We start from the raw sequence: 18,677 nt of genomic DNA on the forward strand, positions 1-18,677 counted from the left end.
GGTTCAAGGTCAGCCTGGACAGAAAAGACTGTGAGAACCTTAATCAAGAGCTGGATGTGGTGGTATGTCATTCTAGCTACAGATGGAAGTGAAAAATAGAGGTACATACCTTGGCAGTGAGAGCCTATCTCAAAAATAATCAGTGCAAAAAAGGACTAGAGGCATCATGGATCATTCGTAGAATACCTGCCTAACAAGCACAAAGAAGGCCCTGAGTTCAAACCCCAGTACTACTAAGTAACAAAGAATCCATAAAATTATTTAAATAGTATCCCTAACCAATTCCAACTATGATTTTTGTAATTTATAATGTGCTATATCATATTTCTGCTCTGTCCTTTGTGGCTGCTTCTTGGCAAAAATTCTTTCTACAATATTCCTGCATCTAGCTCAGAACCCCAGAAAAATATACTACCCCTCTGTATATGGTTGTAAAAATTCTAATAGCAACAAGACAGTATGGAAGGAATACTTCTGCATACTTTTGAAAATTGGCATTTAAAAGCTTACTTCACATTTTCAATGTGACTTCAGTGGCTTTTTATGCCGCTGCCTTCAAAGGTGTGAGTAACTTAATTGCTAAGAATTTTCTTTTCAACTGGCTATACTTAATTAGCTTAGACTACTACACATCTTCAATAATGACTTTGACTTATACTGACATTATCAAAGACACAGAAAAACTAGTCAATCACAAAATTTCTTAGCAGGCCATATGTTGAAGGTAGTTCCCTTTTTATTAAAACTGCAATCTTAACTGTTACTGAGTTAACTAGGTAAGGTAGTAAATGAATAGCATGTACATTAACATGCATTCTACTCAGCTGACTCAACTAGTACCATACTTAATACTTAGCATCTGATATGTGTATCAGATAGCAACTACTGAGAATATTCCAGTTGCTAATGAAGAAATAGTGCCTCATTATAAATTTATGTTATGCCATGGCCATCCATGAACACAGAGTATTCTCTGCTCAAATTCTGTAATATTGTAGTAGTAATAATGTCTTGCTCAAATACCTGTTCTCAGATTTCTTTCATTTTGGCCCAAACAGCAGATTTTTTTTTCAAGCAAGCCTTGGTTAAATAAATAAGAATGTTTCAAAAAGAATACAACTGGCAACAAAGGAAAGACACATTGGAGACAATGGAAATTAGCTCAATGTGGATGACCTCTCTTTACATACAACATAAAACATTATCCTAACTATGAGACTATTAGGAGGCTGAGTAAAGGGAAGGAGGAAAAAGACTGAGGGTGAATAATTTCATGCAACTACATATGAAGATGGCAGAGGCAATCTCAATGGAAGATGTTGATCAATAGGGGACTGGAATTAGGAGAGAAAATAAATGAGAAAATATAAATACCATAGTGAAAGCCCTTGGTGCACAAAAGACATAAATGACACTCAAGAGGTGCTGGTGGGCTTATACCTGTCATCCTACTACTCAGGAAGCTGAGATCTAAGGATCACATATGTAAGCTAGCCTGAGCAGGAACACTTTTGTGACTCTTATCTATTACTAAGCACCAAAAGGCTGGAAGCAAAGCTGTGGCTCAAGTGTTAGAGCACTAACCTAGAGCAAAAAAATCAGGACCAAAGGCCAGGCCCTGAGTTCCAGTCTCAGGACTGGCACACACACAAAAATAATGACAGGAAAGTAAAACAGGGGGGCTGGGTACCAGTGGGAAGGATTAGACCTAAAAAAGGTGAGTGAAGATGAATACAGTTAGACCAGTTTACTTCCATCTATGAAAGTAAAACAATAAAAACCATTGCAATTGCTTTAAGGAGGAATAGTAGGGCAGGAAAGATAAACACATGTGCTGAAGTTTTTAACATGTATGGAAATGTCACAATAAAAATCTCCCTTGTGCAACTAATGTACACTAGAGTTTTCAGGGGGAAAAAAAAAAACACAAAAATCAGTAAAGTAGGACTCTGAACAGAAACCAGAAATTGTCGTCTTAATTTTTATCTTTTCTTAGCTCTAATTCCTCTAAGGCAAAGAGAATTAATAATGTTCTTGCATGGTTATAGTAGCAAGTATGATCACAAAGTTGTAATTCCTTAATGCTGCTTAAAGAGAACAAGCTGTAGTAACATAAAAACAACCACCTTAGCTAGGCACTGGTCGCTCAAACCTTAATCTGACTCAGGAGGCTGAGATCTGAGAATTGCTGTTTGAAGGCAGGCTTGAGTGAATATAGGGGACAGCACTTAGGCTCTGAATACAAGCTCTAATACACATAAAAATTAAAAATAAAAATGAATTTTAATCATGGAATGCTTACTTTGATCTCAAAACTGTATTTACAATGAGTGCAGCTTTCAACCACTCCATACCTTCTCCTGCAACATAAACTCTTTGAAATTAATGTCTTTTTTTGTTTTGTCATGGTATTTAGGCATACAGTAAATACATACAAAGATAGTAATTTAGTTTTAAAGTAGTTATCATATCTACTGAGATCAAGGTATCTACAAGAATTTGAGAACAGATTTTTCTCTTAAATTTAGAAACAAAATATAAAAACTCCACTAGTGCTATAACTTCTGGAATCCTGATATGACCAAAGTGCCAAGCAGCAGTTTCTCACATTATTCTTATATAATATGCCACATAATATAGAACAGTATCTCCAAAACCATAGCTGTTTGCAGTATGTTAAACTCAAGAACCTACTTATTTAATAGGAATTCAAAATCTCAGTGCAGTTACAAATGACAAATATTTCTCTTAAAAAGAACTAAAGGGGACTTTTCTGTGATTACTGCTCAAATTTCTCATGACAAACTTAAGGAAAAGGTAAATAAGCCAAACGTTTTCATAGAAAAAGTGTATTTACAACTCTCATTCAAAAGCAGTTTTTAAAAGAAAACACAACGTAACAATGAAGTTGAAAACTTTATGCTCAACCAAAGTTGCCAGGTCTAATAAGTTATTAACAGAATACTGGATCAAAAGTAAGGCAATAACCCAAGATACATCATTAAAGATTTCTCCACTCCCACAACTAATAGAACTAATCTACCTAGTGGCAAATAATACTTCATTCAGGTTATCATGTTTGAAATCCTTAAGGACTGAAGTAATAAAGATGTGGTCTTCATTCTTCATTACACTCAGAACACGAAGGAAAATAGTTTCCAAAGCACAAAGAGTTTGTAAAGAGGTATAATCTTTGAAAAAGATATTGTGTTCAAAATTCAAGAATGCAGTATCAATACACACTGGGTATTAGTGAATATATGCAATACAATGATATCAAATTTATTTATTTAGTACTTTTTCCATTCCATATCATCAGGAGGATTGATTTCAACTTTCCTTTTACCTACATCTGACCAGTTGGTACTCAAAACTGTACCACCAGACTCCATCTGCAATAAAAAAAAAAAAAAAAGAATAAATTATTACTTGGTCCATAAAATCAAAATGGATGAGTATCTTTCAAAATGGTCCAAATATAGGCTATTTAAAATATTTACGTAATCTTAGACTTTTCAAAGACGCTAACAAGTTCTAAGAAACCTGAAAAGTAAATTAATTGTATCAGGTACTCAAAGCAATATTAAGCACCATGTACTCCTCTGCTAATCAATACAGAAGTATATATGGGAAAAAAAAACCTCAAATAAAAACAAAGTTGTCTATCAAAGAAGATAATGCTATAATCTTCTGGATACAGTAAAGTCCAAGCAAATTAAACTACTTTTAATGCCAGTTAAGTAGAAATTTAAGAATCCATGTTTAATGTTTCATTTGTGCCAAACACAAAGGCTTTCTCCTAAATTGTTCTTAAAAATCAAAGTGCACAAACTCTTGGTATCTGCACTTCATTGTATTTTAAGGTGATGACTGCTGAATAAAAACTGCAAATGCTGAGACAACAGAGTTCAATACTCTTAAAATTCAAATTTATCTGCATCATACATGCAGTAGGTCTGAACATCTGTACCATGAAACCATATGGAACAGGTTATACTACTGTCACAAAATTACTTTTGAATACATTAATACTGATCACATAAACTAGATTTCATGTTCTTTACATTGAATGGTACACATGCTTGATTTCATTCCACCAAACACAAGCTGCCTGTCTTTCAACAAACCTAAAATTCTCTTTGTCAAATTAAGCACATTACATGCCTTTTTTTTTTTTGGTTTGAGATGATCACCAAACTCTGGAAGGCCCCATTTGCTTTTTGGGAAATATTTTCACAAAAATAAGGACCGAGAAACACTCAGCAGATCCCATGATTTACACACATTTAATGACAGAAAACTGGCTAAAAGCTTCTCTGAATCAACCGAGCTGCTTAATGCACATGGGGGAAGTTTTATTTTTTGGTTCTGAAATTTTTTTATTATATTTTTTACTGCACTAAGTCAAAATCCATGCAATATATTAATGATTAAGATGGGATTGCTGTACATACAATAAAGCTAGACAAAGTCAGTGTCTCTGTGGAAAACTGGTTACATATTTATCATTTACTGAATATATCACTAACCAAGGACTATACCATATTCATAAAGTCATATGCAACATTAACAATTAACAGTTTTGGCCAACAATAAACTGCATTTAATTTCAAGATATCAGATGTGAATAAGCATTCCCAAAAGAGCACTTTAAATCTTCACTGCTCCCTTTAAATACTTTTTTTTAAAACTTATTCCAGGAATTTGGGTTAAAATTCCTCTTAACAAGCCCTTTAATAAGGTACTATATTCCATAAATAAGGTTAAAATATAATTAAATTCATCAGTTTTCTTTACAATTTATTTTCTGTCTATATGCTTTCTATTTGAACACATCATGTGGTGACAGAGTAATAACAAAATATTTTAGGACATTCAAATATCCATGTCATGTTTTATTATTTTGCATTTTTACTAGTTCTTCCAGTATTAAAATACAACAGGTTGGGCTGGGAAGTTGGCTCAGTGGTAGAGCGCTTGCCTTGCATGCCTGAGGCCCTGGGTTCGATTCCTCAGCACCACATAAGCAAAAAGAAAAAAAGCTGGAAGTGGCGCTGTGGCTCAAGTGGTAGAGCGCTAGCCTTGAGCTGAAGAGCTGAGGGACAGCGCCCAGGCCCAGAGTTCAGGCCCCACAACCGGACCAAAAAAAGAAAAAAGAAAAAAAAAATACAACAGGTTATTTAACTATAGGAATATATATATATATATAAAAAATGAAATGTAGGGGGTTTTTTTTGTTTTTTTTGTTTTTGTTTTTGGTTGGGGCTTGAACTCAGGGCCTGGGTGCTGTTCATAAGCTTTTTCACTCAAGACTCATGCTCTACTACTTTGAGCCTCAGAGATAACTTCTGGTTTTCTGGTGGCTAATTGGAGACAAGAGTCTCACGGACTTTCTTGCCCAGGCCGGCTTCGAACCACAATCCTCAGATGTCAGCCTCTTGAGTAGCTAGGATTACAGGCATGAGCCACTGCACCTGGCTCTCAAATGTGTTTTTTCTGCTATTAGTAAGTAGTCATACTTAGGGCTTACAATTCCTAAGTCAGGTTATAAATACAATGCTTCTTGGTCAATGTCACCCCTTCCTTCATTCTCTTCCACTTCCCCCACTACTGTCCCTAACTTCAAGTTAGACAGTTCATTTTTTACATTATTGAATGTAATAACTGCATTTACTCACCCTCCATTACTGTGTTTTTGTCCTGTGTCAAAACTATTTGCTCAAAGCTATAATTATGATTGTTCTGTTATCCTCATCAATGATATCCTCAAGACAGACAGAATATCAGTAAATATTTTGACTGTTTTAGTGATAAAACTTGAGTTTGAACTCAGGGCCTCCCCCTTAGTAGGCAGTGATCTACTACATGAGCCATGTCCCCCATAATCTTGAACTGCATATAATGAAAATGTATGACACTCCCCCCATGTTAGAAAATGGAAAGACTTGGAAAAAATTATATTAATTAAGCCAGACCCAAAGAAACATAGGTCCCAAAGTCTCCCTTATTTTCAGTAACTAGTATACATCTAGAATAATCTTACCAGACAAGCAGAAAAGGTCAAAAACTATGTACCTATGACCATATAAGATGATGCTAAGCAAAATGAACCACAAGATATGGACAACAAGAGGTTTTTTCTTTGTGGCTGTTGTTTTTAATGTACTATGTGATTTTTTTTTTTTTTTAATTATTCTTTGGTATGTTCTTCCCCCATGGTATAACCCCTGTTGTCACTGTATTTGATTCCCGTGCCCTGCATCTTGTATATACATTTTTCTAATTTGGGGAGGGGAAGGGGAAAAATGTATTTCTCATCTCTACTTCATGTTTTCAAATTCAACAATTACTCTGTTTAGAGTAAGGAGAAATTTTTAGACAAAATCTATTCACAAAAAAGGTCTAACCATATATAGTATACGTAGTTTAGTCCCAAATTATCTACTTATTATTTTCTTAAAATGTCTAGATTTATTCCTACATTTGAAAATATATATATATATTCTTACAAATGATTTGTTCATGGCACGTTTCACTTCATCAGAACCATCTGAATATATTTGTTGAAATAATTTGTTTAAAGCTGCATCACCCTCCAACTTCTCATTCTTTTCTTCCTCTTTGATCTCACCAACCAATTTATCCCAATTTCTTGTATAATGAGATGATGATGGATATAGGTTCTTTACATCTGCAAAGTCAAAAAGGCAGAAGTGATTAATCAATATCATTTGATTGTGTCAAGAATCCATAAACAATGTGACCATGGTGGTGTATAGAACATCTTATCAAACAGTATAGCCTCCTGAATTACAAGTTTATGGAAAGCATTTTTTTATATACACATCAATAACTAACTAGGTTTGTCCTTCTACAAGAATTAGCACATTCAAAATCTAGGATTTTCTTTGGAGAAAAACAAAACCAAAGTGTAGGTTATGGGGGCATTATATAAGAATAGATTGTTAATAACAGGAAACTAACTGAAGTACATAGACTTTCAGAGATGATACAAGCAATAATTTTTTTAAAAAGATGTTTTGTTAAAAATTCCTAGTCAGGCTGTGGGCTTGGCTCATGTGACAGAGTACCTGCTTAGCAAGGCCAAGGCCCAAACCATTTCCTCTAAAGTCAGGAATAAGATAAGGATGACTACTGTATTGCTTTTCAATGTAATACTGGAATTCCTAGCCAGAAGATTAAGGTGAGAGAGACATAAAAGGGATTCAATTAAGAAAAAAAAAAAAATCAAACAATCCCTATTTGCAGAATATAATCTAAAGGATCCTAGAAAGACTCTACCTCCAAACTCCTAGACCTGATCAGTAACTTTGCCAAAGTAGCAGGATACAAACAACCCACAAATATCAGTATTTTTCTGTATACCAACAATTAGCAGACAGGAAATCAGGAGAACAATTCAATTTGCAATAACAATTTTTTTTTAAAATCTAGGAATATACTTGAGGAAGTGAAGGACCTCTATAACAAAAACTAAAAAACAAAAACAAAAACTTTGAAGAAAGCAATTGAAGACACCAGAAAGTACCATCTGCACTGATCAGCAGAATATTGTGAAAATTGGTGGCTCGTGCCTGTAATCCTAAATACTCAGGAAGCTGAAATCTGAAGATGGAGGATCAAAGGTAGCCCAGGTAGGGAAGTCTGAGATTCATTTCCAATTAAGTACCAAAAAAGCTCAGAGACAGTAAACTGGCCCTGAGGTTCTAATCCCAAATCCAGAACAAACAAAAGAAAATTGCCATAGCCAAAGGTGATCTACACATCAGTGCCAATACTCATCAATATCCCAATGTCAATGAGAGAGAGAAAATAATCCAAACATTCACATTGAACCACACAAAAGGTCCCAAAGAGCCAGAGCAAATTTAGACAAAACAATTCTGGAGGCTATCACAATTCCAGACCTCAAACTTTACTATAGAGCTGTAGTAACAATACCAGCTTAGTACGGGCACAAAAATAGGTCCAAAGACTAAAAGAATAGCCTTGAGGACCCAGAAATAAACCCATATACTTACAGCCATCTAAAATTAGACAAGGATGCTAAAAATGTATGCTGGAATACAGTCTCTTCAACAAATGCTGCTGAGAAAACCACATATCCATATGTAAAAGGCTGAAATTGGATCCATTTGTCACCACGCACTAATAACAACTTAAAATGGATCAAAGACCTCAACATCAGACCTGAAACCTTGAAACTACTACAGGAAGGAGGAAAGACATCAGAACTTATTAGCATAGGGAGTAGAGTTCCAGGGGCTCAGCAAATTGAAGAGACAATCGACTAAAGGGATTGCATCCAACTAAAAATTTCTGCACAAGGGCATAGTTACTAAACTAAAAAAGATAGTCTACAGAATGGGAGATCTTTACCAGCTATATATCAGACAAAGGCCTAATATCCAGAATATACAAGGAGCTCAAGAAAGTAACCACCGATACAATAAATAAGCAAAGGAGCAAAATAGAAACATTCCAGAAGACTTTTTTTTCCTAATTGAATCCCTTTTTTGTGTCTCTCTCTTGCCCTATTCTTCTGGCTAGGAATTCCAGTATTACATTGAAAAGGAACAGAGTAGACATCCTTATCCTGTTCCTGATTTTAGAGGAAATGGTTTGGGGCCTTGGTCTTACTAAGCAGGCACTCTGTCACATGAGCTAAGTCTAGGAAGTTTTAACAAAACATCTGTTAAAAAAAATTAGAATTGCTTGTATCATCTCTGAAAGTCCTAATAAACACATGAGGAAATGCTCAGCATTCCTGATAATAAAGGAAATGCAACTCAAAATAACATGGAGTTTGTATCTCACCCTAGTAAGATTAGCCCGCCTTTTGAGGAGCTAGGATTTCAGGTATGAACTATTGGTGCCTGGCTTCACTTTTCATAGTTGTAAAATTGAAATCTTAATATCAACTTTGTGGTTATCCAAGGACACAGGAAGAGGAATCTCAAGTGTGTGGGGTTGTTTCTCTTCCCTCCTACAGCCTGTACAGGGGCGTCTGCTTAGCATAACCATCTCAGGCTTCTCTGCAACTTAATGGGTAGATAGAACAGGCAGATTTGGGGATCTGAAGTTTTTGAAGGGTGTGTACTTGAAAAGGGGAACAGTGGAGTTCATGAACTGAGGATCCTGATAGTCAGGAAAGGCAAACTACACAGCCACTCCTGATGCTTACTTTTCTTTTGCTCTTGCCTTTAAAAATTATGATGATGATAATGCATATTTTAACACAGTAAAGTGGTCAGTTTAATGAATTTTGACAGATGTATACTTCCATGTATCCAATCCCAAATCAAGACATAGAACATTTCCCAGCATTTCCTTGTGCTCCTTTTTACTGGGGAGATGACTCCCTGCAGGCAGTCCTTAGTCTGACTGCCTGCTCTGTAGATGAGTTTTATCTTTGTTTGGACTTGGATCCCATCAATGGAATTGTACAACATGTTGCCTCTATTACTTTTCTAGATGCTATTGTAATATATACCTACAAACTTAGTGGCTTAAAACAACCTAAATTTATTTCTTTTGTTTCTGTGTTAGAGGTCCAGTCTTTGGGCTGAAGTCTAGGTGGTCACAGGGTCTGTTCTTTTCTGAAGTCCCTTGGGAACAATCTGTTCCCTTGTCTGGGCCAATGATATCTTCTCCATCTTCAAAACCAACTGTTTACGGGCTGGGAATGTGGCTTAGTGGTAGAGTGCTTGCCTAGCATGCATGAAGCCTTGGGTTTGATTCCTTAGTACCACAAACAGAAAAAGTCCGAAGTGGAACTGTAACTCAAGTGGTAAAGTGCTAGCCTTAAGCAAAAAAAAAGAAAGCTCAGGGACAGTGTCCATGCCCTGAGTTCAAGCCTCAGGACTGGCACAATAAAAAACAAACCAAAAACAGCAACAACAACAACAAAAAAAACCCACAAAAAAAGCAGCAGTGTTACATCTCTGCCATTCTTCTCTAGTCACATCTCCCTCAGGCCACAGTTAAGAGGAAAGGTTCTAATGCATGTATGCATGCACACTAGTACTAGGGATTGACCTCAGGGCCTAAAGTTCCTTGGCATTTTGAGTTCATGGCTAGTGCTCTACTACTTGGGCCACACCTCCAGTTCTAGCTTTTTGCTGGTTAATTATTAGACAGATGAATCTTGAGACTTTGTCTACCCTTTGTCTAGCTGGCTATGAACCATGATCCTGATAGCTCAGATTCTGAGTCGTTATGATTATAGTTGTGAGCCATAGGCATCAAGACACATCTCTTCTCTTTAGATGACTCAGGTGGTTGGATTGGGCCCTGAGATAGTTTGGATGTAGTTGGCCCTAAAGAATCATTTGTTGAGCCAGGCAACGGTGGCTTACGCCTATAATCCTAGCTACTCAGGAGGCTGAGATCTGAGGATCATGGTTCAAAGCCAGCCCGGGCAGAAAAGTCCATGAGACTCTTATCTCCAATTAACCACCAGAAATCTGGAAGTGGTGCTGTGGCTCAAGTGGTAGAGCACTCACCTTGAGCTGAAGAGGTCAGGGCCAGTGCCGAGGCCCAGAGCTAAAGCCTCATAACCCATCAAAAAAAAAAGAAAAGAAACAAACAAAAATATACTAATGAGCATCTTTTAAAATATAGCCTTTGCTAAGAAAAAAAAAAAAAAGATGCTTTCTTAAAAATTCCTAGTCAGGCTGTGATCATGCATGGCTCTAGTGGTAGAGTGTTTGCTTAGCAAGAACAAGCCCTGAGTTCAAACCCCAATACTGCTAAAACAAAAATAACGAGTTCAAACCCCAATACTGCTAAAACAAAAATAACAAAACAAGGTCCTCTTTGCAAATAAGATTTAAATGGTAAAAATGTGACTTTCTTTAAGTAGACACTCTTAAGGAAAGAAATAAAGAGGAACTATATATAACTACCATACTATCAGTTAAGACTCCCATTACTATCTCTACACATTAAAAATGTAAGAATTGCCAAGTGCTGGTGGCTCACGCCTGTAATCCTAGCTAATTAGGAGGCTAAGATCTGAGGATCGTGGTTCAAAGCCAGCCTGGGCAGGAAATACCATGAGACTCTTATTTCCAATAAACCATCAAAAAACCAGAAGTGGTGCCATAGCTCAAGTGGTAGAGTGCTAGCCTTGAGCAGAAGAGCTGAGGGACAGTGCCAAGGCCCAGAGTTCAGCCCCATGATTGACAAAAAAATAAAACAAAAAACAAAAGTAAGAATTAAGAAGAAATTCCTGAATGCTGAAACTACCAGAGTATTTAGTAATGACTATATATAAATTATATATATAGTATAAAATGGGCACATCAGGGTAAACAAAGGTTACCTGCAACAGAGAAGCTACTAGCCTAGTGTGCCTAAAGGCACTATAAGGGCTAATCCAAAAACCAAAGAAATGAAGATGCTACAACATAAATAACTTTAAAAATAACTAAAGTCAGGCACTGGTGGCACATACCTGTAACCACTCAAGAGATCTGGGCTGAGAATGTGCCTTAGTGGTAGAGTGCTTGCCTAGCACGCATGAAGCCTGGGTTCGATTTCTCAACACAAACAGAAAATGCCAGAAGTGGCACTGTGGCTCAGTGATAGAGTGCTAGCCTTGAGCAAAATAATCCCAGGAACAGTGCAAGCCCCAGGACTGGCCAAAAGAGGCTGAGATCTGAGGAATCACAGTTCAAAGCTACCCCAGGAAGGAAAGTCTGTGAAATTCTTCTCCAATTAACTACTAGAAAACCAGAAGTGTCACTATGGCTCAAATTGGGAGAGTGCTATCCTTGAGCAAAAAAAACTGAGACAGCCCAGGCCCTGAGTTAAAACCCCTCAACTGAGAAGGAAAAACAAAAAACAAAAAAAACAAAAACCCCTAAATGACCTAGTAGGTGTTAATAACGAGTAGCTCTGTTTACTGTCCAATGAAAATATGAAACAGCCACACAGAACTTTAATATTTGTAGTTGAATGTTACTAAAACTAAGAAATAAAGGGAAATGCATTTAGTATGAAGTATATTTTATTTAATCTAGAATATTAAAAAAAATTTCATCTTAACACATGAACTCAAGAAAATATTAAACAAAATCCAACAAGACCCTGGACAGTTTTTCAAGGTAAATACACTATTTTGAAAAAGCAATCCATCTTCCCTGTATTGAACTTTTTTTCTTTGTATATTTTCATTAGTAGCCAAAACAAAAACAAAAGAAAAATGCTTGCAATGGGAAGTAAAGAGCTGGGAAACATGTATTTAATTAATTCTAATGCTGACTCCCAGAAAGGATGGGAATAGAGGTTTTAATCTCCATTTTACAGATAAGAAAGCTGGCCCAGAAAGGTTAAGTGACTTGCCCTTATCTACAGTCTACAGCTTGCAGTACACAGGAATCTGACAAGCATATTAATTCCTTACAAAAATGTAACAGGACAGGAGAAAGAACATCTTGAATATCTAAGGTATTGAGTTTAGTGGGGAAAAAACTTATTAACTTTAACACTAAAAAAAAAAAAAAAAAAACCTTGATATTTAATCTCAGAAAAACCCCAACACCTGGAGACAGGAGATGAACTACTGAGAGCTGAATAATCTAACGTCCTTATTCATTCACTGTATTATCAAATAACTGCAAAGATACTCCTGTCAGCAGAGACCATTTCTATTGTTAGAAAACGCAACAACAAGCAGTATCACACATGGGGTTAATAGAAGAACCAAACCCAGATTCTGAAGTCCTGCATTGTAGTTCTATACAATTTATCTGCCAGGTGATTTTTAAGATAGGTGTTTAACCTATCTTAGCAAACTGTGAAGTAGAAGAAACAATACAGGGTGTCCTGTTTTAGAAGTGAGCTGGGTGTTGGTGGCTCACACCTATAAACCTAGCTACTCAGGAGGTTGAGATCTGAGGATCAGGATTCAAAGTCAGCCTGGGCAGGAAAGTCCGTGAGACTCTGCTCTCCAATAAACTAGAAAACCAGAAGTGGTGCTGTGGCTCAAGGGGTAGAGCACTAGCCTTGAGCTGAAGACCTCAGGGATAGCACCCAAGACCAGAGTTCAAGCCAAAAAACTGACTGAAAAAAAGAAGTGAGGGGGGAGGAGGTGTGTGTGTGTGTGGGGGGGGGGAAACAGGAGGATGGGAAGGCATGGGAAGGGGAAACAAAGAAGGAGGCTACAATGCTTGATAAGAAGTATACTCATTATCTTGCCCATGTAATTGTAACCCGTCTGTACAGTATTTTCACAATTAAAAAAAAAAAAGAAAAAAAGAAGTGAAACATATTTATAGAGACTCACATTATATAAACCTCTGCCCCAGAATTTCTGTAAAGGGTCCCAGCCACAAGAAAAACACACAACATACCTTTTTAAGTATCAACTAGAAATATTTCAGTTCTTAAAAATTATTTGTTCATATCCATTTCCTGGCTTGCTCAACGATACTTCAGACTGGTTAAGACATCATAACTGGGAAAAGCTAAATGAAGGGCATATGTAAACTCCTATTTTTATCATTTCTGTGTCTAAAATTACCTCTAAATATGCACATGCGTGTGGCATGTGTGTGTGCACGCACACACACACCCACACACTCCCCTACTAAATAACTCATCTTCTAAAAGTTTGCCACAAGCAATCTGTTACAGAAGTAGTTAAAGTGTGAAAGTAACTGAGACACAATGTTAGCTTGATTCATTAAATTAGAGCATTAACTAACAAATCAAAAAGAAATGTCTTTATTCATTAATAAGGCTATTACAGTTGAAAGCAATCTTAGGTTATATTTCTAGAGTGTCCTTCAGATTAATTATTCCATTAGAAAAATGCTTATCTGCTTATTGCATATGTGAGAACTGACCTCAACACAACAGTATTCATCCCTCAAAGGGTTATAAAAATCAATCCTAGTTTTCCATTTCTTTCATAGTTTTTTTTTTCCTTAGGTACTCATTATCTGTTTTTGTTCATCTCTAAATTAGTAACAGAATAAATAAGTTTTACTCTTTGAAACCCTCATATTCTAGTAAATTAAGACCTGATAGTATCAGTAGAAGAAATAGGAATGAAGAGAAGGAAATGTATCAGGTTCAGCAAACTAACTTAAAATCAAAACAGAATATTAAAGTCACACAAAAAAAACAAACTCCAAAAAAAAAAACAAAAAAACTCCAACTAATATCATACGTTTACACAGTAAACAACCCCACTCCTCTGCTGCCATACATTTGTATTCTTACATTAGGGAACTGAAGCATTTATGAAAGGCTACTTTATATTCATTACAAAGTATAACTTTATTATAATTAATTTATCTTTTCTTGGCAACATAAATAATGAAGTAGAAAGAATGTTCATTACTATTTAATTTCAAATATACAACACAATATGAATTTAAAGCTATCCAAACAAACCTGCTATAAACTGTTTTGGTGTAGGCACATCTCCTTGCCCCTCTAGCTTTTCCCATCTCACAGCCTCTGGCTTTTTCATTTTAATTTCAATCTGAAGGAAACACAAAATAAAATCTATTATTCACTGTAAAATACATAAATCAGTAAAAATGCAATTTTCTTATGTCATCAAAATTTTATAAGAATTAATAATGTCCCTGACAGTTTGCTTGAATTACACAAGGTTAAATTCGAGGAATTATGAAATATTTATTTTGTTTCTACTCTAGAATTCACCCTTCAAAAACTAACACATACACCACATAAACTACAATTAAGAATCTTGTCCAGGTGCCCGTGGCTCACGCCTGAGCTGAGATCTAAGAATCATGGTTGGAAGCCAGCCTGGACAGTGAAGTCCATGAGACTCTTTTATTTTCCAATTAATCACAGAAAAAGCTCGAAGTGGCCCTGTGGCTCAAGTGGGAGAGTGCTAGCCTTAAGCAAAAGGAGCAGAGGGAGAGTGCCCAGGCCCAGAATTCAAGCCCCAGGACCAGCAAAAAAAAAAAAAAATTTGATATCTAAATGCTTACTTTTCTTCTAACAGAGCAATTCTGCCACCCAGAGGGCATTTGGTGTCAGTTATCACAACCACAATGTAATTATCTACTCCAAAAATACCTTCAAGGCCATTACTGAAAAACCCTGTTCTAAAGAAATTACTGGAAGAGCTTACTCCACTGTATAAAAATTGTACAAGTCTTTAAAGCACAGCTCAAGAGGTAGACTGCCAGGCTAGCAAGTGTAAAGCTGTGAATTCAAACTCCTGCTCTGTTAAAAAAACAAGAATACAACTAATGTTAACAAACTTACTAATACCTCGGACAAGTAGTCTGGGGGCTGGGAATGCGGCTTAATTTTAGAGTGCTTGCCTACCATGCATGAAGTCCTGAGTTCAATTCCTTAGTGCCACATAAACAGAAAAATCCAGAAGGGCCACTGTGGCCCAGGACTGGCAAAAAAAAAAAAAGTAGCAATTCAGATTTTTTTAGACTTTGTATACACATAAAGAGATTATTTTTATAGATTGGACCAAAGTTTAAAGATGGCATTTATAATTACATTTCACTCATACCTTTTACAAAAGCCTTTAGGTAATTTTATACAGTATACAATACTTTTAGAGTGCCAATGTTTTGATTGTCATATATGGTCAGGAGTAAAATTTTCTTCATTTGTGATTTTGAAGCATTCTAGACTTTGTATTTGAATACTAGGGATGTTCCACATGTATTAAACACCTACTATGAATAGAAATAGTCTTCAAGACTAGAGAATCGTGTGTATGTGCTGGCCTGGGGTTTGAATTCAGGGCCTGGGCATGGTCCTGAGCTTTTTTGCTCAAGGCTAGTGCTCTACCACTTGAATTTACCACTTGTTCTAAAAGCTCAAAAAAGAAGGCTGTGATGAAGAAAGGTTCCACACAGTCTAAAGGGCTCTGATAGTAGACCTCAAAGGTAAGGTCTGCAGAAGCAATAAAATGGCCTAAAAGTGGGGATTTGGGGAGTGAAAGATACAAACTCAGGAGTACAGAGAAGAGAATTAGCTCCAATGTAGGATTTACACCTTGACAGCTGATGCCAACATATGTATAAAAAGAAATAGAAGTTAGAGAGTGCTTCTGAACACTAGACTAAGTCCATTTATTACTTTAATATATATTTTTATTGTAAAGATACTGTACAAAGGGGTTACAGCTACATGATTAAATTAATGAGTACTTCCTATTGAGCATTGTTACCCTCCCCCTTTGTTTTTCCCCTACCATCCCTTCCATTCCCACCTCCCCAACTTCTCACCCCAACCTCCCCCCCCCACCGAAGCTGTAAAATGTAGTAGCATTCTAATAGCACTTTTGCACTAATCAAGGCGATCCTCACAATCTGCTCTTATCCCTAACATAGTCAAAATGCATAATGCTTTCATCCCTACTGTTAAAAACTTAGCAAAGACTATGTTTGGTGGCACTGACTACTGAGGAGGCAGAATAGAACACAAGTTCAAGGCGAGCATGGACACACTATTGCAACAATTAAGAAAGACTGGACATGTAGTTCAGAGTTACAGTACTTTCCTAGCATATACCAGACCCTGACTTCAATTTCTAGTACCAAGAGTGGGGAAAAATATAAAAACAAAACAAAAAAGTGTAGCAAGACCATTAATCATAGTACTAAATAGTATTATATATGGTTTAAATTAAAAATCAAATTCATAATTTAATTATTTTCTATGACAAGATCATTACTTTTGTAAATAGAAAAAAAATTTTTTTTTTGGTCGGTCAAATGGGGCTTGAACTCTGGGCCTGGATGCTGTCCCTGCACTCTTCAGCTCAAGGCGAGCACTATTGAGCCACAGAGCAACTTCCGGCTTTCTAGTGGTTTGTTGGAGATAAGAGTCTCATGGACTTTCCTGCCCGGGCTGGCTTTGAACCGCGATCCTCAGATCTCAGCCTCCTGAGCAGCTATGATTACAGGTGTGAGCCACCGGTGCCAGACTAGAAAAAAAATTTTGAAACATACCTAACATATAGAGAAGCCTATTCACCCATTGCATTTATTTCAGATGGTTCATTTAAATCAGCAATTCCTAGCCATCTTTCTCTCATCTGCATTCTGTAAGACAATCTCCAAATTGTACTTTAAAATACCTTAACAAAGAACGAACATAGAAAACCCAGCATATGTACTATGTGTACACACACACACACACAAAATTTTTGAGACAGTGTTTCACATTTTTCCCAAATAATTACTCAAGCAATCTTCCTGCCTCAACCTCCCAAGTAGCTGGAAGTACAGGCACATGCAAATGTGCCTAGATTTCAGTCAATATTTTAATTGGACATGATTTAATTGTTTGTAGGGAAGTGTTATAGTTTCTGAGTCTATTTTCTTTATGAGAACAGAAATGTTTTCAAAACAGAACTGTTTTCAAAATAAGAGAAATACATAAAACAAATGTCACTGGCCAAAGGCAAAGTATCTTTAATGTAATGTTCATGCTTAAATTCTGCTAAAAAGAAAACCAACATTTGTTCATGCTTAAGTCCTGCTAAAAGGAAAACAAGCATTTTACAAGAAATCTCTAGAATTTCCTTTAGTGAACTATGACTAATATCACTAACGTAAAATGGCACTAATATTTTTTCACAGATATTATGTGATAGTACTTTGGTTATTTCGTTTTTTGTTGTGTTTTTTTTTTGTCAGTCATGGGGCTTGAACTCTGGGCCTGGGAGCTGTCCCTCAGCTCTTCAGCTCAAGGCTAGCGTTCTACCACTTGAGCCATAGCTCCACTTCCAGTTTTTTTCTGTTTATGTGGTGCTATGGAATCGAACTTGGGGTGTTATACATGCAAGGCAAGCATTCTACCACTGACCCACCTTCCCAGCCGTGCTTTTCTTTTTTTTTTTGGCAGTCCTGGGGTTTGAACTCAGGACACTGTCCCTGAGCCTCTCTGTGTTTAAGGCTAGCACTCTAGCACTCTACCACTTGAGCCAAAGCGCCACTTTTGGCCTTTTCTGTATATGTGGTACTAAGAAATTGAACCCAGGTGCTGTAGAAAACAAGATAAAAATATAGGTATAGATCTTGATACTGTTCCATTAGGCCCCTGCATTCCCCCAGTGGTGAGGCTTGAGGAAACCTAAGGATTCTTGCTTAATAAGCAAGTTACTCTACCTTGAGTCCTGGATTTGAAAAGACTTAAAACAATTCTCTAGCATCACTGACAAGAACATATTCAATGAACAGTTAATAAACACAAGCAAATTAGTACTTTTACTCATAATCTGTAACTCTAACTATATAACTATAAAATTACAGTAATTGTTAAGCCAACCAATTACTAATAACATAACTACATTTCAACTATGCATCAATGAAAATGGTCACCATTGCTATAAAATAGTCTTTCAAATTACTTGTCTTCTTTCCCAGAAGTTACAGCATAAGCCAAAAGGCAGAGTAAAACTAAACTGGCAAACTTAAGGAGGTTTGATTTTATGTTTATCCCATGATTCTTTATTGTTTTTGAAATTATACTAAATAAATGTACATACTATGTTTGTACCTTTAAATATCCATATATTCTAAACCCCTTCTAAGAAATAAAAGTTTATCAATTAAAAAAAAAAAAAAGAAATTGAACCCAGGGCTTCTTCATGCCTGCTGGGCAAGCACTCTACCAACTAAGCCACATTCACA

The 18,677-nt window shown here is 36.3% G+C and overlaps 1 protein-coding gene across 1 annotated transcript in view; it reads right to left on the reverse strand.

Annotated features, from left to right (window-relative positions):
• Positions 1-2,903: 2,903 nt before the first annotated feature.
• The window catches only part of Sugt1 (SGT1 homolog, MIS12 kinetochore complex assembly cochaperone), a 43,462-nt gene continuing 27,688 nt past the window's right edge, over positions 2,904-18,677 (reverse strand). The window contains exons 11-13 of the mRNA XM_042685744.1: positions 14,428-14,518; positions 6,510-6,691; positions 2,904-3,392 (exon numbers count right to left, since the gene is read on the reverse strand). Coding sequence (XP_042541678.1) covers positions 3,291-3,392; positions 6,510-6,691; positions 14,428-14,518 — 375 coding nt within the window. The 3' untranslated portion in view covers positions 2,904-3,290. The remainder of the gene's footprint in view (positions 3,393-6,509; positions 6,692-14,427; positions 14,519-18,677) is intronic.

This window comes from Dipodomys spectabilis, unplaced genomic scaffold (genome assembly GCF_019054845.1).
Source record: "Dipodomys spectabilis isolate Male_0828 unplaced genomic scaffold, ASM1905484v1 ptg000095l, whole genome shotgun sequence".
NCBI classification, from domain to species: domain Eukaryota; kingdom Metazoa; phylum Chordata; class Mammalia; order Rodentia; family Heteromyidae; genus Dipodomys; species Dipodomys spectabilis.